At 46.5% G+C, this 25875-nt stretch overlaps 2 protein-coding genes across 8 annotated transcripts in view; one reads left to right on the top strand and one right to left on the bottom strand.

Annotated features, from left to right (window-relative positions):
* Positions 1–390: 390 nt before the first annotated feature.
* DEFB124 (defensin beta 124) overlaps positions 391–25875 on the bottom strand; it is a 58514-nt gene continuing 33029 nt past the window's right edge. For 3 of the 7 annotated variants that reach the window (XR_004957011.1, XR_004957006.1, XR_004957010.1), the window contains 2 exons: positions 5596–5742; positions 493–597 (listed from right to left, as the gene is read on the bottom strand). Coding sequence is in view for 1 of the 7 variants with exons in the window: in XM_036244037.1 (XP_036099930.1) it covers positions 440–597; positions 3518–3575 (216 nt within the window). In the remaining 6 variants the exon portion in view is untranslated. Of the gene's footprint in view, positions 598–3517; positions 3576–5595; positions 5743–23861; positions 24020–25875 lie in introns of those variants that run through there. The other 4 variants (XM_036244037.1, XR_004957007.1, XR_004957008.1 and 1 more) reach the window with 4 other exon arrangements.
* Positions 7956–16232, top strand: REM1 (RRAD and GEM like GTPase 1). The gene is made up of 5 exons (XM_036244036.1): positions 7956–8012; positions 9012–9403; positions 10440–10522; positions 13995–14196; positions 15704–16232. Exons 2-5 carry the CDS (start codon positions 9061–9063, stop codon positions 15973–15975), a joined length of 900 nt encoding a protein of 299 aa, XP_036099929.1. The 5' UTR covers positions 7956–8012; positions 9012–9060; the 3' UTR covers positions 15976–16232.

Genomic DNA, 25875 nt, shown 5'->3' with positions numbered 1-25875 from the left:
GCTATTAGTTCTTATTATAGTTAATTCATTAGTATTATTAATTCTCATGATTATAATTAACTCCTATTATTAACTCTACCTTCTGTTTTGCATTCTTTCCATAATATCCTAATCTCCTGATATTATGATTATCCCCATTTTACGGATGAGGAGACAGGGGAGGCTGGCAGAAATTGAGCAATTTTTCTAGAGTTGGACAAAGCAAAAGTGATCAGGCAGGACTGGGATCATTTCCAATGGTCATTAATGCCCACTCTCCTCAGTCACTTCACTCCCTCCTCCAACCATCCCTCCATCTCCCCCACACCATGGACCTCCCCCTTCTCCCCTCCCCAGCCCTGGGAGAGGCAGGGATGGAGGGGTGGTGAGCAAACAGCAAGTGGTGACAACTAACAGCATGTATTTTATTGAAGAGCAAGTGTGCCAGTCCCAGAACCAGCTACACCTGCTCTGGCTTAAAGGGCACTGCAGGCTTGAATCCATAGGGGAGACAGCACAGAGAGGCATCTGGGCACAGTTGCATGTAGGTTTCTTGCCTTGTGCAGTAAGTCCGGCAGGCTCCTTGGCCATTCCAGCACCGTTTGAATTCACTTCTCCCTATGCAGAGGAACACCACAGGTCACAGAATAGTCAGGGGTCACAGGTCAATCCACTGTTAACAGGTTTAATCACAGATCAAGGGTGAGGCTGCAGGTCACAGGTTAAACAACTGACCATAGGTTAATCCTCTGGTCTTTTGTTGGAGCACAAGACACAGAGCAGCCCATGGGTTCCACCTGAGACAACTAGCTACAGATTTAACCACAGACCAAGGGTGAGACCACAGGTCACAGGTTAGACCACTGACCACAAGTTAGTCCACAGGGCCCAGGTTAGATCATAAGTTACTACTTTGCTTTCTGGTCATTTGTTAGATGACTGGTCACAGAGCAGCCCACAGGTCGTAAGTTAGGACACAGGACATGAGCTCTGACCACAGGTCAAGGTTAGACTAGAGGTAACAGGCTACACCACCAGAGACAACCAGCTGCAATTTAGACCACAAATCTCAGTTCAGGTTAGCCCACAGGTCACAAGTTAGACCACTGGTTATAAGTTAGAGACCAATTTCTCGTCCAAGTTAATCCACACCCCAGGTACACTCTAAGCACTTTTCATAACAACACTATATTATTATAGTTGGTGTTATTATAATCCCTGTTATACAGTTAAGGGAACTGAGGCACAGAAAGATTAATGACTTTTCCCAAGGTCACATAGCCATTTAAGGAGCTGAGCTGGGATTCAAACCCAGGCTATCTGGCTCCAGAGTCCACACTCAGAACCTTTATACTAACTGCCTCACACACTTACCTACCTGTTTAATATTAAAATTTAGCGAAGACATTTCCAACTATGAACCACAAAAAATTGTAAGGCTTTGGGGAACTAGGTCCTGTACCCCCTCCAAGAGTCTTTAGTCACAGCATGGGGGGGAGGCTTCTCCATTTATTCATTCAGCAAACATAAGGCACTGACAGCATAGTTGTGGTAAGTGCCTTGAAGGGAATGGTCAGGGTGCTGTGATTACCAATTAGGGCAGTCGTGGGAAAGTGAGGAGAGAAGAGGACCACTTAGGCCTGATTGTTACAGCAATATTTCTAGACATATGGCCCAGCAACTCAGGAGAACTGGGGCTGAAAGGGGGGAGGGGAGTACCTCTCCCTGGACTGTAAGGGATTCCACCGAATCTTTACATGATACCCATGGGTGTTATTCAGCCCTGTCAACCAGCCCATCCTTTCATCTTTCTAAGGTAGAGAATATTACGACACAGAGCTGATCTCAAAACCTCTATGAGGCAGAGTCCACACTCTGAAGAGTGTACGGTGTAATGATTAACGTGGTGTACACCGAGTTAATCTGGGTCTGAATTCCAGCTCTGCCATTTCCCAGCCGAGTGGCCTGGGCCCCGGGTTCCTCGTCTGTACAGCTGTCTTTCAGAGAGCAGTTAGAGGAGATTTAAACACTTTAGCACAGTGGTTGGCAGGTTGTAAATACTCAGTAAATGGCAAGTGAGTTTATCAGACTGACAGCTTAGAGGGTTGAAGCAACCAGGGCTCATTCTAGGCCAACCCTCTCATTTTCTGGATAAAGAAAGGCAGGGACTTGCCCAACTTTTCCGACATCATAAGTGATGAGTCTGGAACCAGAACCCAAGACCCTGACTTCCAAGCAAAGGTAGTTCCTACAATAACTACTCTTAACATATCATCACATTTCAACCTTCCAACAACCCTGAGATACAGAAGGTATTTTCTCCTACTTGATCTGCTATCCCTTCCTCAAATCTTTGAGTTCATCTCCCTCCACTTATTTTCTTGTGCTCCTCACTCCAGCCACATTGGCCTCCTCGCTGCTCCTGAAACATGTCTGTCTGTCTGTCTGTCTATCTATCTATCTATCTATCTATCTATCTATCATCTTTCTATCTATCTAGCACCCTCCTGCCTCCTTCATCTTTGCTGTTTCCTCTGCCTGGAATGATCGTCCTTATATAGTAAGACTTCGCTTAACATGGTCAATACATTCTGTGAGTTTAAACAAAATGTATGAAGAAGCCAATTTTACCACAGGCTAATTGATATATTCAAGACTTAAGTTCCTAGAGCATCTTATCATCCTTATAACCAAACGACATTAATCAGGAACCTGCTGCCTTCTCACTGTAGTCAGATCTTTGCTCAAATCTACCTTGTAAAAAATGATAACATAGCTGAGATTTACTTCAAAATAGTTCACTGGGGACAAGGGGCAAGTGAATAACAAAACAGAATTGGTTCACGTTGACCATTGTTGAGGTTGGGTAATGGATGCAGGGGAGTTTTCTATACCATATTTTTTCTTTAGGTATGAAATTTTTCTCAAATAAAAAGGTTCCTTTTAAAACTTACATCATTACATTATTCTCTATTTTTGCATGTTTACATTTTTCCATAATAAAAAGGTTTTTAAAACTCACCTTGTTCCTTATGTTATTCTACCTACTTTCATGTACATTTGAAATAAAAATTTAAATAAAAAACTTATCAGAGGCCTTTCAGCTCTTCCACCCCCCACCCCACCCCACCGTACCCCACCACACCACACCAACCCCTTGCCCTGCTTTTATTCTCCTTACACTATGACCATCTGAAATATTATACATCTATTTGCTCATTTTCTGTTTCCACTGACTAAAATGTCAACTCCATGAAAGCAAGGACCTCATTTTCTTTCACTACTGGATCCCCAACAATTGTGATCATGCCCCAGCACACAGTAAATATTTTTCAAATGAACATTTTTGGAGTGAATCCCATTTTAAAGAGTAGGAAACTAAGGTTCAGGCTGAGCTAGCAGCTCTCTAAGCTACTCAGAAAGCCAGTGATGGGACCAGAATTTAAACACTGGTCTAGGCCACCTCTGTCCTCCAGGAGCTGAGAGCCTATTCCTTGTTTCTATATACACACACACACACACACAGAGGTGATGTTACCTGGTGGCACATGACCCAGGACTAGGAGAGACACAATGAACAGAAGCAGCTGTGTCATGGCCACAGAGCTCCTGGGAGGCCACTGGGGAGAGAACGCAAGAGGAGAGGAGCCAGGCATGTCAAGCCCTGGGGTCTGGGGCCTAGCATTTATTGAGCTGCAGATCAAGGCAGGAGTGTGGGCAGCAGGAGACTTAAGTGGGAGTCTGGGGCCTTGTGGTCTCAGGGATGTAGCTGGATCTCAGCCAGCTACGTGGGGAACTGGTTGGACACACCCTCCGGACGTTGCTGAGGTCTGAAACTGGGGACAGCATTTCCTGAAACAGTGCCTGGGGTCAGAAACTGGACAGCTTCCCACCTGGGAGGGTGGGGAAAGCCGTGGCTTCAGAGAGAACTGCTTCAAAGCCAGCAACTCCCTCTAATCGCAGTAATACCTTGGACAAGTCACTTAGCCTCTCTGAGCCCCAGGCTGTCATCTAGGAAATGTGACAAGTCCCCCTTGCAAAGCTAAATACATGGAGGATTCCCTTCCTAATATCAAGGAGATGAAACCAAAACCCACTGACCTGTTGTTCAAACAGCATGTATTTAAGATTACAGAGGAAATGAGAAGAGTAATAGTACCCTCCAAACAGAGAGTAATGGTTACCCAGCTCATTTAGAAGATTAAGCAAAGTAATGCAAAGTATGGTCCCCAGACCAGCAAACAGCAGCAATAAATAGCTGGGGCTTATTAAAAATGAAAATTCTCAAGCTCTACCCAACCCTGCTGAATCAAAAGCTCAGGAGTGGGCCCCAGCAAGCTGTGGTTTAAGAAGCCTTCCCGCTGATTCTGACATACCACTAAAGTTTGAGGACCACTAACATCATGTATGTACAGGGATTAGAATAGTGTTTGGCACACAGGCATCTGAGTTGCATCTTGAAAGATGAGTAGAGGAAAGTATTCCAAGCAGAGAAACAGAATGTGCCTGAAAGTGGGGGGCATGGCCAGAGCAGGGACTTTGTTGGGAGGAGATTGGAAATTACCCTGCAGAGACAGTTTCTTTTTAAAACTCCCATCATCACATTATTCTGTATTTTTGCATGTTCACATTTTTCCACAATAAAAAGTTTTTTAAAAGCTCACCTTGTTCCTTATATTATTCTCTCACTTTCATGTACATTTGAAATTTAAAATTTTTTGAAAATTTATCAGCGACCTTTCAGTTCTCCCACCACCCTACATGCACCCACAACCCTGACCTCTTGCTCTGCTTTTATTTATTTATTTTAATTCCTCACTGGAGGATAATTTTCTATTTATCATCAGATAGAGTGGGAGGGGAAGAGAGAGAGAGACAGAGAGAAACATCAATGTGATAGAGCCACATCGACTGACTGATTGCCTCCCATACAACTCGACCAGAGCCAGGGACCAACCACAACCAAGGTACATGCCCTTGACTGGAATCCAACCTGCAACTCATTGGTCCACAGGCCAATGCTCTAACTGCTGAGCCAAATTGGCCAGGGCTTGCTCTGCTTTTATTCACAATGGGCCTTAAATGTTTCAGTCTTTTGTATTGTAGACAGCTGTAAGATTTGTAGAAAGGGTGTAACCTGTTTAGATTTCAGTTTAACTTTTCCCTTTATTTTATTTGTATTACATGTATTGGAGTGACATTGGTTAATACGATCATATAGGCTTCAAATGTACATGTCTATGATACATGACCTGTATATCGCACTGTGTCCACCACCCAAAGTCAAATCATCTTCCATCACCAAGTATTTGCAGATTTCAGCTTTAAATTAAGAAACTAAAATCCAAAGAACAGAAATGACTTGCCTAAAGACATTCAGCAGTTGAGTTCAGAGTTGGGACTTAAACGAACTTGCCTCACTCCCAGGCAATATATGACACTGCACCACTCAGTCCATCTTGTAGGTGGGGAAGGGAAGCTCAGAGGGCCAATCCACAGAGGAAGCCAGGCGTGAAGGGGTTCCGCTAGTCTGAGCTTGACACTTGGACTCCCTCAGCCATGACAATGAGCCCCACCCACAGCTACAACCGGTCTCCATGGGCCTTACAGACTTACCCGCTCCAGTTCCTCATGACCTACACAGAAGAACTCTCCTCAAGAGCTTGGATCCTGGCCCCACGAATGGCCAAACTCACCAGTGCCCTACAGCTGACTTCTCTTCTATAGCCAAGATCACAGTGTCTCTTTCCTCCTCCTACATGCCTGGGAAAATAAAAAAAATTTTTTTTAAAGCCATGGACTGTGACAGAAAGGAACAGTAGGCTGAGAGGCAGAGACCCAGAGCCTCAGGTGACGGTAAACCTTGGTTTGTTCATCCTTGTGTTGTATCGGGATTAAATGAGCTATTAACAACACCTAAGGCAAGAGAAACAAAGGAAAAAATGAACACAGGGGACTACATCAAACTAAAAACGTCTGCACAGCAAAGAAACAACCATCAAAATGGAAAGGGATCCCACTATATGGGAGACCGTAATCGCCAATGATGCATCAGATAAGGGGTTAATTTCCAAAATATGTAGAGTGCTCATACAACTCAACATAAGGAAGACAAAGAACCCAATTAAAAATGGGCAGAGGACCTAAATAGACACCTCTCCAAAAAGGACATACAAATGACCAAGAGACGTATGAAGAAATGCTCAACATCACTAATCATCAGAGAGATGTAAATTAAAACAACTATGAGGTATCACCTCACACTTGTCAGAATGACCGCCATCAACAAATCATCAAACAACATGTATTGGCGAGGGTGTGGAGAAAAGGGGACTCTAGTACACTGCTGGTGGGAATGCAGACTGGTGTAGCCACTGTAGAAAACACTACAATGTTACCTCAAAAAATTAAAAATTGAACTGCCATTTGACCCCGTGGTCCCACTTCTAGGAATATACCCCAAGAAGCCTGAAACACCAATCAGAAAGATTATATGTACCCCTATGTTCATAGCAGCACTATTTACAATAGCTAAGATCTGGAAACAATCCAAGTGTCCATCAGTAGATGAGTGTATAAAAAAATCTGTGGTACATGTACACAATGGAATACTATGCAGCTGTAAGAAAGAAAGATCTCTTATCCTTTGAGATGGCATGGAAGGATCTGGAGAGTATTATGCTAAGCGAAACAAGCCAAGAAGAAAGACAAATATCACATGATCTCACTTATTTGTGGAATATAATGAACTAAACAAACTGCTGAACAAAATTAACCGAGAGATATAGCGGTGAGGTACAGACTGACAAGTCTCAGAGGAGGGGGGTAGGGGGGAGAGATAAACGACAGAACTTACATGCATGTGTGCATGACCAATGAACATAGACAACAAAGCTGGGGATGGGGTGCGGGGGAAGGGGAAGAGGGTGTCAATGGGGGAAAAATGAGAAACATCTGTAACAAAAACAAATTAAATTTTTTTTAAAAAAAGAGTTACTAATCCAGGCAAAGTGTTCTGACCATACCAGACACAGCACAAATGCTCAATAAATATTCATCAAAGAATGGACATCCATTCTTCCAGGCACAGGACAGCTCTAGCAGCGCAATGAATGCTTAACCTAGAATTTGGTGAATGATATCAAAATAAATGTTCAGGCCCTGGCGGGTTTGGCTCAAGGTTAGAGCATTGGCCTGCGGTCCAGAGAGACCCAGGCTCAGTTCCCACTAAGGGCATGGACCTCGGTTGCAGTTTATCCCCGACCCTGGCTGGGTCGTGCGGGAGGCAGCCACTCAATGTGTCCCTTTCATGTCATGTTTTTCTCTCTCTCTCCCTCCCACTCTATCTGAACAAAAAATGAAAATATGTCCTCGGGTGAGGATTAAAGAAATAAATAAATATTCAGAACTCTTTAGTGCAGACTCCCTGGACTCCCCTCCTCCCTTCAAGTCACCTCCCAAAATTAATCCTTCACCCATTCACAGCAGTTTCTGGAAGTGGAGTCCACGAACTCTGCATCAGGATACTTGGACACTTGTTTTAAACAGATCCCCGAACCCTTCACAGGACTGCTGAATCCACCTCTCACGGAGGGTCCGACCTGGGATTCTGAACATTCAGCAAGCTCCCCAGGTGGTTTTGTAAGGACCAAGTTTGTTCGTGGGTGCGCCCCATTGCTAGAGTGGATAGATGTGCATGCACAGGAGATCCAGACCGCGGAATTCAAAGCCCCTTCCTCCCTCTCTCTGCCCCCCACCCCGACACTGCCACTCCCACCCTAGACAAAGGACATCAGGGGGCGGGTCAGCTGACCCCTGCGTGAAGTCATTTAGCAGCCAAGGCCTTGGGGCGGGGACCCCGGGGCAGCCCTGCTGGGGCGGGGCTGGACGGGGCGGGGTCGCGGCTCCTCCTCCGCTGGGGCGGCGGGGCGGGACCGGCCGGAGGGGCTGCGCGCGGTGGCGGTGGTACAGCCTGGAGCACCCGGCGGCTCAGGGCCGGGGACCCTGGACCCTGGACTCCTCCCCACGTCGAGGTAAAGGCCCGCGCAGCCCGCCGCCAACTTAGTCAAGTTGGAGCGGAGTTCGCCTGGCGCATGCATGGGGATTCTGCGACGCAGGCAGGGCGAGGGGGGCCTCGAGCTCGCATCCCAGGGGTGAGGGTCCTTCCAACTGGGGCACGGAGGGTTGCGTAGCCCCGGACAAGAAATCCGCCCGGATCAGGGAACTCACAACCAGGACCCCGGGCTGGGCAAGTTCGGACTCTGACTCCGGGAATGGCACACGCTCCCGGGGCCTCGTAGGTCGCCTCCCCGCCGCCTGCCAGGACCCTGTCCTGTCACCAAACCTAGCCCGGCTGCCTCGAAGCCCCCGCCCCCCAACAGCCACAGGAGGTAGTGCCAGCCGCTGCTGAATTTTTCACGTAGGAGGCGGGCCGGACACGCTGTTCCCATGGCACCAGGGCGCTCGGGTTACCGCGAAGGGAACCCCCAGACCCCGTGCCCTTACAGATTCCAACCCACCCCTTCCTGTTTCTTCATCAGCCCTCTTGAGGGGGCAGAGGAAGTGACCCCCCACCCCAGGGGCCCTTAACTTTCCACCATACCCCCAATCTCCCAACCGTGGGGAAGGGGAGTACGAGGTAATTCAGATGCCTTTTAAAACCGGGTTTCATGTTCTGAATGGGAGAGGCTGGTCTGTGTACACAAGTGTGTGCGTACTTGTGTGGACATCCCACATCGCTGCTGCCTGTCTGTGTGTCTGGGGGGAGTGGGTCATCCTGAAGGCACCGGAACGGGCCTCTGGGTGTGCATGCATGTGTGTGTTCATAGCTTACGCACTCACCCTCCCAGCCTGACCAGGTAGACCCTGGGCCTGAAGCCAGAAAGTCCCCACCCCAAGGAGCTGAGGCACTTCCTCCCCCCATTTGAACAAGAGGCCTCTGGAGCAAGCTATCTCAGCAACTCATCAGGACCCTACAGAAGAAGGGGCTCAAAGCACCTGGCTCACCGCCCATTCCCCCTTCTTGCTCACAGAAAGAAGAAAGGAAGGAAGGAAGGAAGGAGCAAAGTCCCCCTCCCAAGGATGACACTAAACTCCCAGCAAGAAGCAAAAACCCCCCTGCGTCGCCGAGCCAGCACTCCACTGCCCCTGTCCTCCCGGGGCCACCAGCCTGGCCTGTGCACAGCACCTTCCACTTCCACACAGCCCCAGCATCCACGGCTGGGCCAGTCAGCCTCCCTCAACCCTCCCACCCAGCAACCTTCCCCTGCCCCCAACAGTTGGTCCTCTGAATCCAGCGACTCTGAAGGCTCCTGGGAGGCCCTCTACCGCGTGGTACTGCTTGGAGATCCTGGCGTGGGGAAGACCAGCCTGGCCAGCCTCTTTGCAGGGAAGCAAGAGCGGGAGCTTCATGAACAGCTGGGAGGTAGGGACCCTGTGGGCTGGGCTGGAATGTGGCCAAAGGAGTGAAAGCCCTATCATGAGGGGCACAAGACTGCCAAGAACAGTTGTACAACTCAGGCACTGCTCAACTCAAAGAGGCATCATTCTCGTAGACTATGAAGTGAATATGCCCCCCTCCCCCAAGAGTTGTTAAGGGTACAGCCTGCACAACAGTCTGTGGAAAAGAAATTCCTTGAATAGTGGGAATTTTGCCAGTTTTGATGGGTGAGAGGTATGGGATTCAGTCTCAAGTGTAAAGAAATGGTAGGCTTCCACGCAGCTCAGCTTTCCCCCTGACTCGAATCATCCCAGCTCCATAGACAACAGCCCCTGGCTACCACGACCTGAAGCAAAACTAAGATCCTGCCCAAAATGGAGACTCTCAGATTCCAAGTTCTGGGTCCTGGGTTCCTCTATTCCCAAGAGATGCAGTGAGCTGAGAGTTCGTGGGGCCCTAGGATGATGGGGCACAGAGACAGGACAGGGGAAATGATGATGGGTTTTTGCAAGACTGGCTGAGAGGACATTGAGTGAATGGAGTGCGGAGTTGGTTTAAAGCAGAGAGGTGGGTACACTCTAGCCAGGCCCCTTCTCCAGGCTTGGCCTCTCTAAGAGTGAGAACCCATATGAGAGGTGTGCATATGTGCACCTGTAAGTGTGACGTATGGGGAGTCTGAGGCCCAGAGATGGTAACATGACTTGTGTGAAGTACACTAAGCCAGGGACAGAGCAGGACTGTCCCTGCACAACTTTAACTCCACCACTCTGCATTCATTCAATCAACCGAAAAAACAGAAGCTTTCTTAGTACCTATGGTGTGCCACGTACTATGCTGGCAGCTGGGGAGACCTGAGCTTTTACCTTTTACCTATCAGGAGAAACAGACATCACACACATGGGGTGAACACTTCAAGGAAAAGTAGAGGCGATGCACTAACCATAAAGAGGGGCTAGGGAAGCCCACACCTTCCTTAAGCTGACCCTTCCTCCCTGACATCCAGCTCTTCCCTCCATTACAGAAGATGTGTACGAGAGGACCCTCACAGTGGATGGAGAAGACACCACGCTGTTGGTGATGGACACCTGGGAGGCTGAGAAATTGGTATGGCACAGCAAGCAGGGTTTGGGGGCACGGACGCTGAGCCTAGTACAGATCGCTCCAAAACCCATAGCTCCTAAGCAGCCTTTCCAACCAAGACAGAACCTCATGACCTTCACCCCCTTTTCTCACTCCACTGGTCCCCTGTCCACAGCCATCCCAGGATGTGCTTCTTCCCCTGCAAGCCTTCCCATCTTATTTACACCCTCCTCCCACTCCACCCACCTAGTTGTGCAGAGGACGGAACACTGAATTTTACTCCAGTGTTGAACCCTGAGGTTGAACCCCCTTTCTTTTACTTACCAGCTGTGTGGCTTTGTGCAGTTGATTTACCTGGTCTGAGCTTCAGTTTTCTCACCTGATAAATAGGTCGATCATTCCTGCCTTCCTTACCAACTGTTTTTTGGTTTTGTTTTTTAAATTCTTATGCAATTTCAGAGTTGAACACAGTTTGGAGCATGAAAAAATGCTGAACATGGGTGAAGGATTGTAAATAATGACAATTCTTATTCATTGTAACTTGATAGTTAGTAGAAAAGGAAACCAAAGGGTGTCCTTCCCTAGCCCCTTCCTGGGCAGGAAGAGAGCACCAGGCAGGGACATGTCCCTATTATGTTTTTCTTGTCTTGTTTGAGTTTTCTTTTCTTCTTGCTGTACAAGTAATAAATCATCACTATAGAACTTTGAAGAAATATAACTAAGCAAAGAGAAGGATCTTAAAAACACCTGAGATTCCATCTCTCTAAGGAGTAGGTCCCTCCCCTAAAACAAAGGGAGGTCCTGGCCACAGGAGGATTTAGGAGGGCAGTGTTGAGTGATTGACAAAAACGGCTGATAACTCCGGTGACAGACCCAAAAGCTAGGGATGAAGGAGCTGAAGCGAATTCTTTTTAATAAGCATAAAAGAAAATCCAGGTCCAAATGAACATAATGATGATAATGATGCTTCTCTTAGCAGCAGATGACATTTATGAAGCATCTTCTTCCTAAGTGTCAGCCCTTGTGTTAAGCACTGGACATATACTATGACATTCAGTCAAGACAAAAACTATACAGTGATTGTTCTTCTGATTCCTATTCTGTGATGAGGAAACCGAAGCTCAGAGAGGTTAAGTAATGTGTCCAAAGTTTTCTTTCTTAATTTTTTTTTAATGAATTTTTATTTATTTTTTTGTTACAGATATTTTACCTTTTTACCCCATTGTCCAAAGTTTTCAGCAAATGAGATTCAAACCCAGATCTGTAAGAACCCAGATCCTTTACTTTTATACACTAGGATAGCCCCTTCATCCCCACCTGGGAGCATCACCTTCTGAACCTCCAGCTGAGGTTCCACTCCTTCACCCATTTGTTCCTTAACAAACTGGAGACCCAGCAGTTAATAAGGCAGACATGTTTTCTGACCCCATGAAGCTCACAGGCTGGTAAGGGAGGAGCTATTTTTTGGATGCAGTTGAGAAATCAATGGAGCACAGTCCTGGCCAGTTTGGCTTAGCGGTTAGAGTATTGGCCCATGGACCAATGAGTTGCAAGTTCGATTTCAGTCAAGGGCATGTGCCTTGGATGCAGTTAGTCCTGGCTCTGGTCGGGTCGTGCAGGAGGCAACCAGTTGATGTAGCTCCATCACATTGATGTTTCTCTCTGTCTCCTTCTCTCTCCCTCCCTCCCACTCTATCTGATGATAAATAGAAAAGTATCCTCAGGTGAGGAATAAAAACAAAAAAGAGCAATCAGCCTGGGAATCCCATTTGGGAGATGGAGGAGGAAGAGTACTGGACTAGAAGGCAGAAACTGGAATTCTGTGCCCAGGTGACTGTGTAGCCTTAAGAAAGTTTCCTCTTCTCTGGCCCTTGGTTTTCCTACAAGTAAAATAAGGAAACTGAACCAATTTCCCTGTCTGGTGACTGTGAAGGCAGTCCCCAAACAGGGTGCATGTAGTAGCAGCCTTGTTGGAATAAGCTTCCGTCCCTTCCAACCTTGGGCTAAATGGTTAGATGTCAGAGAGGCAGAATCTGACAGAACTGGGTGGACCTTTGGCTCATTCAGTAGTGCCCTAGCTTAGCTGACCATCACGGTCACCTGGAGAGTTTTAAAAATCAAAATCTCAGGTCTCACTCCGACCTAATAAAGAAGAACCTATATAAGTGGAATTCTGGAATCTACATTTTAATCACATCCCCAAGAGATTCTTACCCATCAATCCATGCAGCAACTGGCTTTTGTGATCCTAACCATATAGCAAATCCTCCATAAATATTTGCAATGAATGAATGAATGATAAAGACCCACCATCTCATTCTACAGATGAGGAAACAGACCCAGAGGGAGGGAGAAACTTATCCATAGTCAAAGTTGAGAACTCAGAATGAGCACCTACAACCATCTGACTCAACCCACAGTTATCTGGCCTGAGGATCAATATGGCTATTGAAAATTCACCCTCTTTGACAATGATGTTCACCATGGATCTGATGCTTTCCTAATCACTTATCTTATTTGGTTATCAGATAACTTTTCTGGCTTCTTTCCCCCTCACAAATAGTTCCTCCACCACACTCAGTATTTCCCACCCCTGGCTCACTCCCTTCTCTCCTGCTCCACTTGCTCATCCTCTCAAAACCCACTCACAGGTCCACTGTGAAGCCTCCCACATTCTGCCAGGTTGAAGTCTTCTGCCCCCCAACCCCGTGGTTTCTCCAACCACTTGCATATGGGTACTTATCATAGTGCACTATAATCTCCATTTCCACAGCCTCCCTTCCAGACCATGAGCTTTTGGAAGGCAAGAACCATGTCTTATTAAACACTTACAAAGTTGTTACCCTGGTGGTCCAGTCTTAGTGCTGTCCCTGACAACATATCACCATCCGAAATGGAGTATCAGAATCACTCCAGTTCTTTCCTTTCCCTGGTCAAACAACTTGCAAGGCCTCCAATTTCTAAAATGGCCCATGCCACTCCCACCTTCTTTCCTTACATCCCACAGTTGCTCCTTCATCTCTGTCTTTAAACCATCCTGAAAATGCCTTCCCTTGAAGTCAGCCTCCGTCCTCACTTCTCTCCCTTTTTTCTCTTTTGAGAAGACTGCAGACCAAAAGAACTGTGTAATATGACTGAGCCCATTAAACTGGCAAAGCCAGAACAGCTGAACAGCAAACCCTCTTTGGCAGGAAGAGGAACCAACGATTTTATTTTTCGTCTTGTCTCCAGTGCCCAGCCTACAGAAGGAACCAATGAATGAAAGAATGTAGTGAGGTAGTGTCATTAGCCCAGTTTTTCAAACAGAGAAACAGGCTCAGAGAGGATCAGGGTGTCACTACTTTGAGAGGAGAAGAGGGAATTGTGGTAGAATTTGTCCCTCAAGTCTGTGCAAAGTATAAACTTTAGCCCATCCCACCCATTAGACCATCCAGCCCCTTTCTCAGCCAGGGCTTAGGTATCTTCTCAGACTGGGCCTGGGGTTCCTCCCCTACAGGATGAAAGCTGGAGCCAGGAGTCATGCCTGAAGGTGGGCAGTGCCTACGTCATTGTGTACTCCATCGCAGACAGAGGCAGCTTCGAGAGTGCCTCTGAGCTCCGAATTCAACTGCGGCGCACACATCAGGCGGACCATGTGCCCATCATCCTGGTGGGCAACAAGGCAGATCTGGCACGCTGCCGAGAAGTCTCCGTGGAAGGTGAGCCCTCTGGTCCACCCTCCTTCTCCAATTTCTTTTCAGCCCCATTGTCACTGTTTCTCCTCTAGTGCTCTTCATCTCAGTGACTGCCTGCCCTCCGACCCTTCTGCATCTACTTGCCTATGCCTCAAAGCTAGGAACCATTCCTGTCTTCTCTCTCACGCTCCCAAACCAGTCCCAAATCCTGTCAGGTCCACCTCCCTTAACTCCACATTTTCTTCACCCCTTTCCCATAGCTTCTGCCCCATCCTGCCATCTCCACTTCAGCCTGGGCCAGCCCCTGCCCTACTTCACATCCCCACTCAGTCAGTTCTCCTCAACAGCTGCCAGCGTTTCCCAGAACCAGATCTGACCTTGTCACTTCTTGGCTTCAAAATTCCCCTTTGGTTCCCCCATGCCCTTAGTCAGAGACACTGGCCTGACAGGCCTAGTCCTACAGCCTTTCCAAGGGCTTACATCTGAGACCTGAAAAAGCCGATTATTGGCTGCAAAATAGAGTGAGAAAATTATAAATTCAAAATTCAGAAAGCTTTAATTGTCTACAAAACATGATATTGTTTCATCCAGCAACTGCAAACCAAAACATTTAAAATTATATATAAATTGTATTTAAAGTGGGATGGGGAATATTTTATTTTATTTTATTTTATTTTATTTTATTTTATTTTATTTTTTTTATCCTCACCCGAGGATATTTTTCCATCTTTTGTACAGATAGAGTGGGAGGGAGAGAGAGGAAGGGAGAGAGAGAGAGAAACATCGACGTGAAGGGACACATCGAGCGGCTGCCACCCGCATGACCAACCAGGGCCGGGGACAAACTGCAACCGAAGTACGTGCCCTTAGCGGGAACCAAACCCGGGTCTCTCCGGACCGCAGGCTGACGCTCTAACCACTGAGCCAAACTGGCCAGGGCGGGATGGGGAATATTTTAATACGTTTGACACTTCAAGTGGGACTCATAAAGATCTTAAAATGGCCCTACTTACAGGAAACAATCTAAAAATTCTGGTATCTGAGAACCAGAAAGTGGAACCAATTCCACAGGGTCACCAGCCACTGAGGACTAGAACCCAGATTCCTGCCTCCCAGCCCAGTAGCATCCTGGAGATGGAAGACCATGTGCTTTGTGAGCAGACATCCCCAAATTCTGCAACATAATCCCAGGAGATTCTGTTAAAATGAAGGTTTCCAGACCACACCCCAAACCTACTGAATCAGAATCTGTCCCCAGATAATTCTGATGCACAGATTGGACCATTTACCTGGCATTCAAGCCCTTTTCCTACCTAATCCCAGCCGCCCTGTCTTCTCAGCCTCATTCTGCCACCAGGATCAGTCACTAGCCTGTGAACTAAGTCCTCAAAGCCAGATCTGATTTATTCTGAGTCCCCTGGCACCCCGCACACTGTTTGGGGAATGGAAACATGGCTTCCTGTTGAGACTGAACACGCCCCTTCCTACCTTTATCTCCTCCTCCACCCGCCCTCCTGACCCCGCCCCCCAGAGGGACGCGCCTGCGCTGTAGTGTTCGACTGCAAGTTTATCGAGACTTCCGCCGCGCTGCAGCACAACGTGGCCGAACTCTTCGAGGGTGTGGTGCGACAGCTGCGCTTGCGCCGCCCCGACAGCACCGCCCGGGAATCCCCCGCGCCCCGACGGCGGGCAAGCTTCGGCCAGCGAGCTCGTCGATTCCTGGCACGCCTGACAGCCCGCAGCGCCCGGCGCCGGGCACTCAAGGCCCGCTCCAAGTCCTGCCACAACCTGGCCGTGCTCTGAGGCCGCCCGCCTCCCACGGGTGGTGGGACACTGGGGTGCACTGTGCTCCACCGACACCACCGAGGGGCAAAGGCGCAGTGACCTGGAGTGCGCGTCGTGGTCCTTACAGAGCATCTCCTGGAGCCACAGCTTCAGGGACCCCTCCACCCCTGGGAAGCCATGTACAGACTATGGGGTGGAAGCCCAAGCTGGGCACAAAATAGGTTTTTATACGCGGTTTGTATCTTTTTTGTAAAACTTTTCTTTATTCTTGTGCTCTGGCCAACCCTCAGAAACACCATCCCCTCCCCTTATCCCCACCCCCTCAAAAAAAAAAAAAGACCAGAAGGATGTCCTGTCTGAATGACCAGACTTCTTTGGGTTCATCCGGTGTCTTCACCTCCTACTCTCCCATCTACACTGGCTACAGACTGGGTTAACCTGCTGACCTGTGTCAGGGTCAGTCAATAAAATCATTGGAACAATTGTGTGTTCAGGCCTTCTCCCAACCACTGGGTACGGCCCCTGCCTCTAGTCTTTGAGGGACACCCAGTGGAACACAACCCTTATTTTCTCATTAGCCCATTTTTTAGATGATAGATTCATAAAATATTATCTGGAAAGAATTTTAGTGCTCATCCTGGCAATAAAACAGCTGGTGTTTGGTGGGAGTTGACTGTGTACTAAGCTGTCACAACTATTCATTTCACAACCCCTATTTAATAACTAGAAAACTGAGGCACAGGACAGTGAAGGCTCCTGCTCAAGATCTTATGGCTGCTACAAGTGGAAGTTGCCAGGATTCCCATCCAGACTTGTCAGACTAGTCTGCACCCAACTTATCCACAGTCCTCTTGGAAAATGTGACAAAAAGCTATAGAGTCCTGGGGAAATGGACTTTCAAACACTATTTTGCATACAATTTAAAGAGGGGGAGTAGACTCAATGAAAATCGATTCATTTATCTCCAGGATGGAGATAAATTCATCCAACTCATTCATTTTTCTGAATGTAGGAACTGAAGCCCAGAGAGGGTATGTGGACACCCCAGAGTCACCCAGCCAGTGAGGGTGAGGATTAGACCCCAGGGCCCAGCCTCCTCCTATGTCTGTGCAGAAAGTAGGAGGTAGTGAGGCATCCAGGCTTGCTGGGGATGGGGCCTTCGGGTCAGGTCAGGAGTTTCCAGCCTAAGGTGAAGGGGTGTCACTAATTTGAGAGAAGAACAAGATGTAAACAGTTCAGACCATGGTGTCCCTGATGCCTGACACCACTGCCCCCAAACAGCTGCCTTTCCAGATGCCTCAGCCCCCCATGTGGGCCCTGTCCTTGCCACCAGGAACAGGGTGCCAAGGAAGAGTAAAGCACAGGCAAACCATAGCCTCCAGCTGTGATCATCCCCCTCACCCCAACCGTCTTGCCAGCCAGGCACTGATGGCACTATTTCCCTGTTCCAGCTCCAGCCTGGGGGAGGGCAGGGGAGGAGGGTCTTCCCCCACCCCAAGCTGTCCTCCTCTGTGGTCGGGGGGGAGGGGCTATAGTTGTGGAAAGTTGGCAGAGGCAGCCGGCAGCAGCCGGGAGAGTGGAAAAAATGATATCAAACCCGGAAAAATGCAGGCCGGATGGAGGGCCTGAGTCGGCCCTGGGAGGTGAGAAGGAGGGAGAGAAGAAGGGAGGGAGAGAGGGGGGCCCCACAGGCTGAGAAAGGAAGAGGGGCCAGGGAGAGAGCACAGGAGCTATTTCTGAGAAAAGTTAGGACTATTTTATCATTTCTTTCTTCATCCACAAATATTTATCAAGGGCCTACTAAGTGCAGGGCACAGTGCCAGGCTCTGGGGAGATAGTGGTGAATAGAATGAGGAGGACGCTGCCCTTGGAACTGACAGTCTGGGGGGAAGCAGACTGGAAAACAAGTAAGCGAATAAAATAATTACAAATGTAAAAGGAGCTAAAAATCAGGGTGGTCATGGAGGGCTCTGAAGACAATCCAATCCACTCAATTCACAGATGGGGAAACTGAGGGCCAGAGAGGAAGAGGGCTTACCTGAGGCTCCTCAGAATGTGAAAGAAATCATTGAGACCAGGATTGGGTGGGGGTTGGGGAGTGCAGACCAAGGTTTGGGGGGAAGAGTATGCAGACAAACAGCAGGACAGCACCAGAGTTGAAGTCATGAGCCCTGAACCAGAGGGTCTGTGTTCAAACTCTGCTCCCCTCTACCTCTGTGTGCCTTAGTTTCTCCATTTGTAAAATAGGATTCATGACAATTCCCTCCCTCAAGGTTGATGTGAGAATTTAGTGACTTACAATGTGTAAAGTACTTAAAACCGTTCCTACATCTAGGAAGATTCCATAAATGTTGATTCCTGCTAGTAGCATATAGTAAGGCCTTGGGGAAACCAGGGTTTGTTAAGGGTTAGGTATTCTGAGACTGAAGACTTGCTCGAAGTCTTTGCCCTACTATGACGCTGGAGAACTTGAGGAAAATGTCTTCCCCTCTTGGGCTTCAGTTTCCTGATCTGTAAAATAAAGGGATTGAATCTGGACTTGTATCGTGTATTCATGCACTCAAGTTTACTGTCTGCCTGTCCCATAGGAATGAAAGCTCTCTGAGGGCAGGGCCCTCAGTACTGCTCTCTCCTGAGCACCTACAACAATGCCTGGTTCGTGATAGGTAATCAGTGAATATTTGTTGAATGGGTTAATTAGCCAGTCTGTAATATGGCCCTTCCAATCCTGACCTCTTTATTCTAGGAGTCTATGAATAAGGCATGGCTGGGAAAGCATGTGAGAAAACCACAATATTCCTCCCAGGGACCCACAGCCAATGACAGTTTAGAAAGTTCTTTCTCACCCATAAAAACAAACCAAAAAAAAAAAGCTAACTTTGTTTTAGCTCTTTCTGTGTGCACGGCCCCATGCTAAATGCTTGCTACACATTTTCTCATCTCGTCACCACAACCATCTACTTAATAGGTAACACTTAACCGATGAGCACATTGAGGCTAAAAGAACCCAAAAAATGTGTCCAAGACCACACAGCAGGAAAGGGTAGTCAGGATTCACTCTCAGATCGGGTAGAAACTGCTGTCTTCGTTGTGCAATTGAGGACACTGAGGCCCAGAGAAAGGAGAATTGCCCAAGGTCATGTAATAATAACAGCAAACAGTTACATCACTCTTACTATATATCAGGTGCCATGCTAAGCACTTTTCATATACTTATCCTCAAAACTGGTCAGTATTATCACCGTGCCAGTTTTCAGATGGAGAGACTATACCATAGAGAGGATCAATACCCTGCCAAGATTGCACTTAGCAAATAGCAGAGCCAAGATTTGAACCAGAGAAATCTAGTCCCATGGTGTTTAGGGCTCGTCTCTATTTCGCTGGCGGTACAGCAAGTCTGGAGCAGCCTGGTAAAAAAGGGAGGTGTCCTTTGCCCAGCACCCTGCTGCCTGGACTGGGGGCAGGGTGGAAAACAAAAGCACATTGAGAGTATCCTCAGCTGACAGCTGGGACTTTCCACCTTGAAGGGAGGGTAGTGTTATGGAAAAAATGATAAAGCTTTGGAAAGATGAACGTCTCCCAGGGGCCCCAAGTTTCCTCAGTCCCCCCCTTGCTGTGGGGGTGTGCCACAAACTGTGCCGGCCTGATCCAGATGAGATGAAGGCCACCTGGATCCTGACACACCCCAGCCGGGCTGCTCCAATACGGAGGATCACTGGCCTTGATGGAAAGTTCCAATTTCTCAGCCAGAGACATGAAGCTTCCACTGGGGGACCCCCCAAGGAATCCAGTTCAGGCCGGGACTCCCTGTCCTTGGATGGTGGGAAATTTACATCTCATGGGGCAGCTTAATCCTTCCTTCATTCAGCACACTTTGACAAGGGAAAGGAAGGAGGGTAGAGAGGGTCAACGCTGGCTGTTTATAAAGATTATGAATCTCTCAGCTCTGCCATGAGCACGTGACCTCAGGCAAATGAAAATACACAGAGTGAAGGGGTTAAGGTAGAATTCTCTCTGTGATGGTCTCTGTCTCAAGAATATTTGAATACTCTAGTTCAACAGCTTAAAAAAATATACAAGTTCAGTTTCAATTTCAGCAGTGTTCCCTTCTGTTCAGTTCAGGGTTCAGTTAAAAATAATACTAATGATGGAATGGGAGCTCTGGGTTCAGCAGCGTGTGCAGTTTTCCCCAGTTCCATCTGGTTCAAGTTCAAGGCTGGAAGAGGTGGCTGTTCCAGTTACTGTGCTGCCAGACAAACCACCCCAAAGCTCAGTGGCATAAAAACAATCCTTTTATTATACTTATATATATTTTGTGAGTCAGGAATTTGGGCAGGGCCAACTGCGTACAGCTTCTCTCTGGGGCCTCAGCTGGGAAACTCAGAGACTGGAGTGACTGGAATTATCTCACAGGTCTGGTGTCATCACATGCCTGGAGGTTGATACTGGCAGTAAGCTGGAATGTCACCTAAATGTGGCTCCTCCAGGTGGCCCAGTGTATTTGTTTCCTATGGCTGCTGTAATAAATTATCATAAATTTAGTGGCTTAAAGCAGCACAAATTTCTCATTGTACAGTTCTGTAGAATTGAAATCCAACATGGGTCTCACTGGACTAAAATCAAGGTGTCAGCAGGCTTGCATTCCTTTCTGAAGGCTCTAGAGAAGAATCTATTTCCTTGCCTTTCCCAGCTTCCAGAGGCCACCCACTTTCCTTGGCTCATGACCTCTTCGTCCATCTTCAAAGTTCACAGTATCAGGCCAAGTCCTCCTCATGCTGCCATTTCTCTGGTTCTCCCTCTCCTGCCTCCTCCTTCCTCCCTTGTGATTACATTGAGCCCACCCTGATAACTCAGGATAACTCCCTATTTTAAAGGCAATGTATTAGTAACCTTAATTCCATTTCTGAACACAATCCCTGTTTGACATGAGCATGTCACATTCACGGGTTCCAGGGATTATAGCACACGGACATTTTGCAGAGCTGCTATTCTGCCTACCATGGCAGGATAGAGTGAAGGATGGAGAACGTCGTGGCTGGGTCTCCTCTCTCTCCCCACACATACACTCTATCTTGTTCTACTGAATAAATAGAGAGGGCCCTACATTAAAGGTAGAGCCTCTAGTGGAATGTCTGGAGCTCTGAGATGCTATCTCCAGTCTGACCTTACTTCTCTTCCTCAAGTCCATGCTTCTCCTCAAGAACACCAGCTTCTTCAAAATTCCGGTGGGCAAATCTCCATCTGCCTCTCAGAAAACCCTGCTCCCTACCCGCAGATGTAAGTCTTGCATCCGAATGATCTCCCTCCCCCAGCAGTACATCTTCAGGAGTCTGAGGTGTCGGGGCTAGATTACGACTCCAAGTGCCCCAGCAGGATAGTCAAGAGTGCTCTTAGTTCTAGTCTTATAGAATAGTCCAGAATGAATGTGACACTCCAAATCCAGTTCTCTTCAAGGTTTGCCCACCTGTGTGAATGAGATTAGTGATCTTTTTACATGGCCAGTTGTCCAGAAAGTAATTGTTGAATATTACACACAAATGCACATATGCGTTCATTCTAAAACCTAAACCAGGGGACACTAACTCAAATGCTCACAGTATCAGACAGGTAATACAGATTAGCGAAGTAGACTGGGTGAAGGATATTAGGAAGCATCAAGATCTGTGGCAAATTGTAAGTACCTGTCCTACCCAGCAGGGAGCAACAGAATGAAGCTGCCTATTACTGCTGTTAGAATATGAACCCAGTGTTGCCAGATATTTCTTCTTTCTCCAAAAAAGCCAGCAAGCCAGATACTTACATGAAGCATTTTGGTTCTTTTTTAATCCTCACCCAAGGATATTTTTACATGTATCTTCAGACAGAGTGGAAGGCGGGAGAGAGAGAGAGAGAGAGAGAGAGAGAGTGAGAGAGAGAGAGAGAGAGAGAGAGAGAGAGAGAGAGAGAAACATCGATGTGAGAGAGACAAATCGATTGGTTGCCACCCGCACAACCCGGGGCTTGGGGACGAACCATAACTGAGGTGTGTGCCCTTGGCCGAATAAAACCAGGACTCTGGTCCGCAGGCCGACATTCTAACCCTGAGCCAAACTGCCCAGGGCAAGCATCTCAATTCTTAAATCATTATTGCTAATTCCAATTTTTAAAAACCCTGGACAGGAGAAACAAAATATGTCCACCTGCCAAATTCTGACCAGAGGCTGACAGTTTGTAACCTCTGATCTAAACACAGATAGTGATAGAGAAAAGCATTCTCAGTCACCCCCCAGTCTGCAAGGTCACCCCTCACCATACTATAAAGAACAGCTTGTTCCCTTTGTTCAACTCCTTCCAGTCCCCTTTCAAGAGTGCCCTTCAGGCCATTGGGATACCAAAGGTGCCCATGCCCAGTGGTATTTTTTTAATTGCACTTTGAATTACAGAAATAATCATTTTAATTATAAGATTATGTCAAAACAATGGAAAATATATGGTAAAAAGTAAAGATGCATTTGTTCGTTAAGCTGCTCTCAGCTACACAGGATAGAACTCCTTATAAGGATATTTTCTAACAAGAGTCCAGAAGTAGGCCATTTTAAGGTTGATTCATCAGCCTGAAAATGCCAGGATATTGAGTGTGCATCTGTATAATTCTCTAGGCTTTTCCTTCATGGTTGCAATATAGATGCAACAACTCCAAACATCACATCCTCACACCAGTATCCCAAGTAAGAATGGAAGGGGAAAGATCAGAAAGAAGTTTTTTCTTTATCAAGGAGGAAACTATTCTCCCAGCCGTTTCCCTTCATATCTCACTGGCCAGAATGAGTCTCGTGGCCATTTCTAGCTGCAAGAGAGACTGAGAAAGCAACTATCTGGCAAAAATGAATGAGATTGCCACATCTGGCTGGGGCCAATTATGATTCATCCCCTACTACTCTAACAAGATGGCTTTTTTCTTAAATTTTTATTGACTTTTAGAGAGAGGGAAAGAAACATTGATGAGAGAGAAACATTGATCAGCTGCCTCCTGCATGCTCCCCACTGGGGATCAAGCCCGCAACCTAGGCATGTGCCCTGACTAGGAATCGAACCAGCGACCTCTTGGTGCATGGGTTGACACTCAACCACTGAACCACACCAGCCAGGCAACAAGATGGCTTTTGTGAGCAACAGAGAAGTGGGTAGGTGACTTTGGTATTTGTCACAGAACTCTTTCCATTCCCGTTCTCTCCCCAATCCAACTCCTCTCCCTGGAGTTACCCATCATTAACATGCTCTCGGATGTATCCTTCCAGATGTTTTTGCCCACTTACACTGTAGCAGACATTTGGCTATTTTTCTTTCCTTGTTTTACTGTTTTTCTCTTTTTCATGGGTCAAGAATAAAGCTGATTGCTCTAAGCCAGAGATTGGCTTAAAGATGGACCTACAACCCAGCTATGATCAATGAGGCGTGAGGGAAGTTGGCTGAAGGGTTCTAGAAAGTTTCTTTGCTCTCACAAAACTATTGAGACACAAACAAAAAAGAGCTGCAGCAGGAAGGAACAGTCACTTTTCTTCTACTAGTCATTGAAATGTATGAATGTGATGCCTGAAACTATAGCCAACTTCTTGAAATTATGACAGAATCTAGTTAGAGGATAGCGAAGTAAAAAGATGAGTAGTACCTAAGTCACTGATGATGAAGTCAAGCCTCAGACTCAACCATTCCTGAGGCTGCCCCACCTCTGAACTTATTGTTATTGGGGATTTCTGTACCAAAGTCAAAATCATCTATCTTACATATAAGGGTTTATTTGCACCCCCCCCCAAAAAAAAATGGGATCACAGTTATATGCATTGGCACTGAGTTTAGTTGCAAAGGATGAAACTCAGAATAACAGTGATCAAAACAAGATAGAAGCATATTTCTCTCTCACGGAAAAGAAGTCCTGAATCAGGCAGTCCAAGGCTGGCATGGCATTCCCCAGTGCAGAACCCTGGCTCCTTCTGTCTTTTGGGTCCACCGTCTTCCACCCAATATGCTGCTCAAGATACAGCCATCACGTCCACAGTCCAGCCAGCAGGAAGTGTCAAGGAGCCTAAAAAAGACACCGCCTCTCAGAAGATGTACACGTTACTGCTGCTTACATCTTATTAGTCACATCCACACAACTGCAAAGGTGTCTACTTTATTCTAAATAGCCATGTACCAACTCAAAATCAGTGAGTCCATGTTCAAGGACAGATAGAACAGACATTGAGTCCATGTTCAAGGACAGATAGAACAGCAAGTAAAATATGTCTGCTTTTTTCACTTACTTTATCCTGACTTTCTATCCAGGCCAGTACATGCAAATTTACCTTGTTATTTTGAGATTTATTTTATTCTCTTTTTAGATCTTTTGAGACTTTTCTTCTTTTTTAATATACACATTTAACTCTATATTAGGAAAAAAGCTATATAATTTATATAAAGCTATAAATTTCCCTCTAAGCACTGCCCTAGATGCATCCCACAAATTTTGGTGTGTTGTGTCTTTATTATAATTCAGTTTAAAATACTTTTTCATTTCCCCTGTGATTTCTTCTTCCCATAGGTTACTCAGACATATATTGTCTAATTTCCAAATATTTGAGGTGAGGGTTCTATATGTCCTTTTGTTATTGATTTCTAATTTAATTCTATTGCAAATTTGAGACTTTTTGTATAGTTCAACATATATGCTCTATCATGATCCATGTTCCATGGGCACTTGAAAATAATATGCATTCTGCCATTGTTGGTTGCAGTGTTCTAAAAATGTTAATTAAGTCAAGGTGATTGATAATGTTGTTCAAGTTTTCCATATACTAAATGACTTTATGCCTACTTGTCTTATCAGTTGCTGAGAAGGGAGTGTTGAAATCCCCAATTATAATTGTGATGTGTCTATTTCTCTTTTCAGTCTGTTCATTTTTTTTTCTTTTCCTTGTTCTTTTTCATTGCTGCAAAGTATTCTTCAGTATGGATATACATATATCACCCATTGAAGGACATTTAGGTTACTATAAATGGTTTGCTCTTACAGTGAAATAATGAATATTCTTGCACATATAGGAGAAATTACCAAATTTAAAATTACGAGGTTGCTCTGGCCGGTCTGGCTCAGCAGTTAAAGCATTGGCCTGCGGACCAGAGAGTCCCGAGTTCGGCTCCCGCTAAGGGCACATACCTCGATTGCAGTTCGTCCCTGGCCCCAGTTGTGGTCATGTGGGTGGCAACCAGTCAATGTGCCTACATCGATGTTTTTCTCTCTCTCTTCTCCCCTCTCTCCTTCCTGCTCTATCTGAAGATAAATGCAAAAGAGTCCTTGGGTGAGGATAAAAAAAAAAAATTACGAGGTCACAGGGCATGTACATTATACATTTTGACAGACACTGACAAATTGCCCCCCAAAAGGACTGTTTTTGTTTATAGGCACACCAACAATGCCCAATTCTCCACACCATGACCCACATTAGATATTACTAGTTGCAAATTATTATTTATAAGATATATACATATTTGATCACTCAAATGACCAAAATATATTTTTCAGACATATTTGGTCATCATCCACACAGTTCCTGGCTCACAGCTCCCAAAATCTTTGAAATTTCCTGAGTGATAAAGCAACGGGAGCATCTTTTGATATAATACTGATCTCTTGTCCTGATTTACTTAGTCACTTCAGAGCCATAAAGGTGAAATGGCTGTCTTGTTATTCATAACAAGCCCCCTCTCCACTACAACTGGACTTATGTTAGCGAAAGTGATTTTTGGAAAGCACCAAAGGATAGGGTCTGGCTGATAGAGAACCAACCATGAATAGAGGAATGGGACAGAAGAGAGGCATTGGTGAATCAATCACCAATAGCTAATGAGTTAATCAATCATGCCAATGTAATGAAGCCTCCCTAAAAACCCAAAAAGGGG

The sequence above is a fragment of the Molossus molossus genome, unplaced genomic scaffold, assembly GCF_014108415.1.
Source record: "Molossus molossus isolate mMolMol1 unplaced genomic scaffold, mMolMol1.p scaffold_m16_p_6, whole genome shotgun sequence".
NCBI lineage: Eukaryota > Metazoa > Chordata > Mammalia > Chiroptera > Molossidae > Molossus > Molossus molossus.
This window is presented reverse-complemented; position numbering and strand designations above follow the sequence as displayed.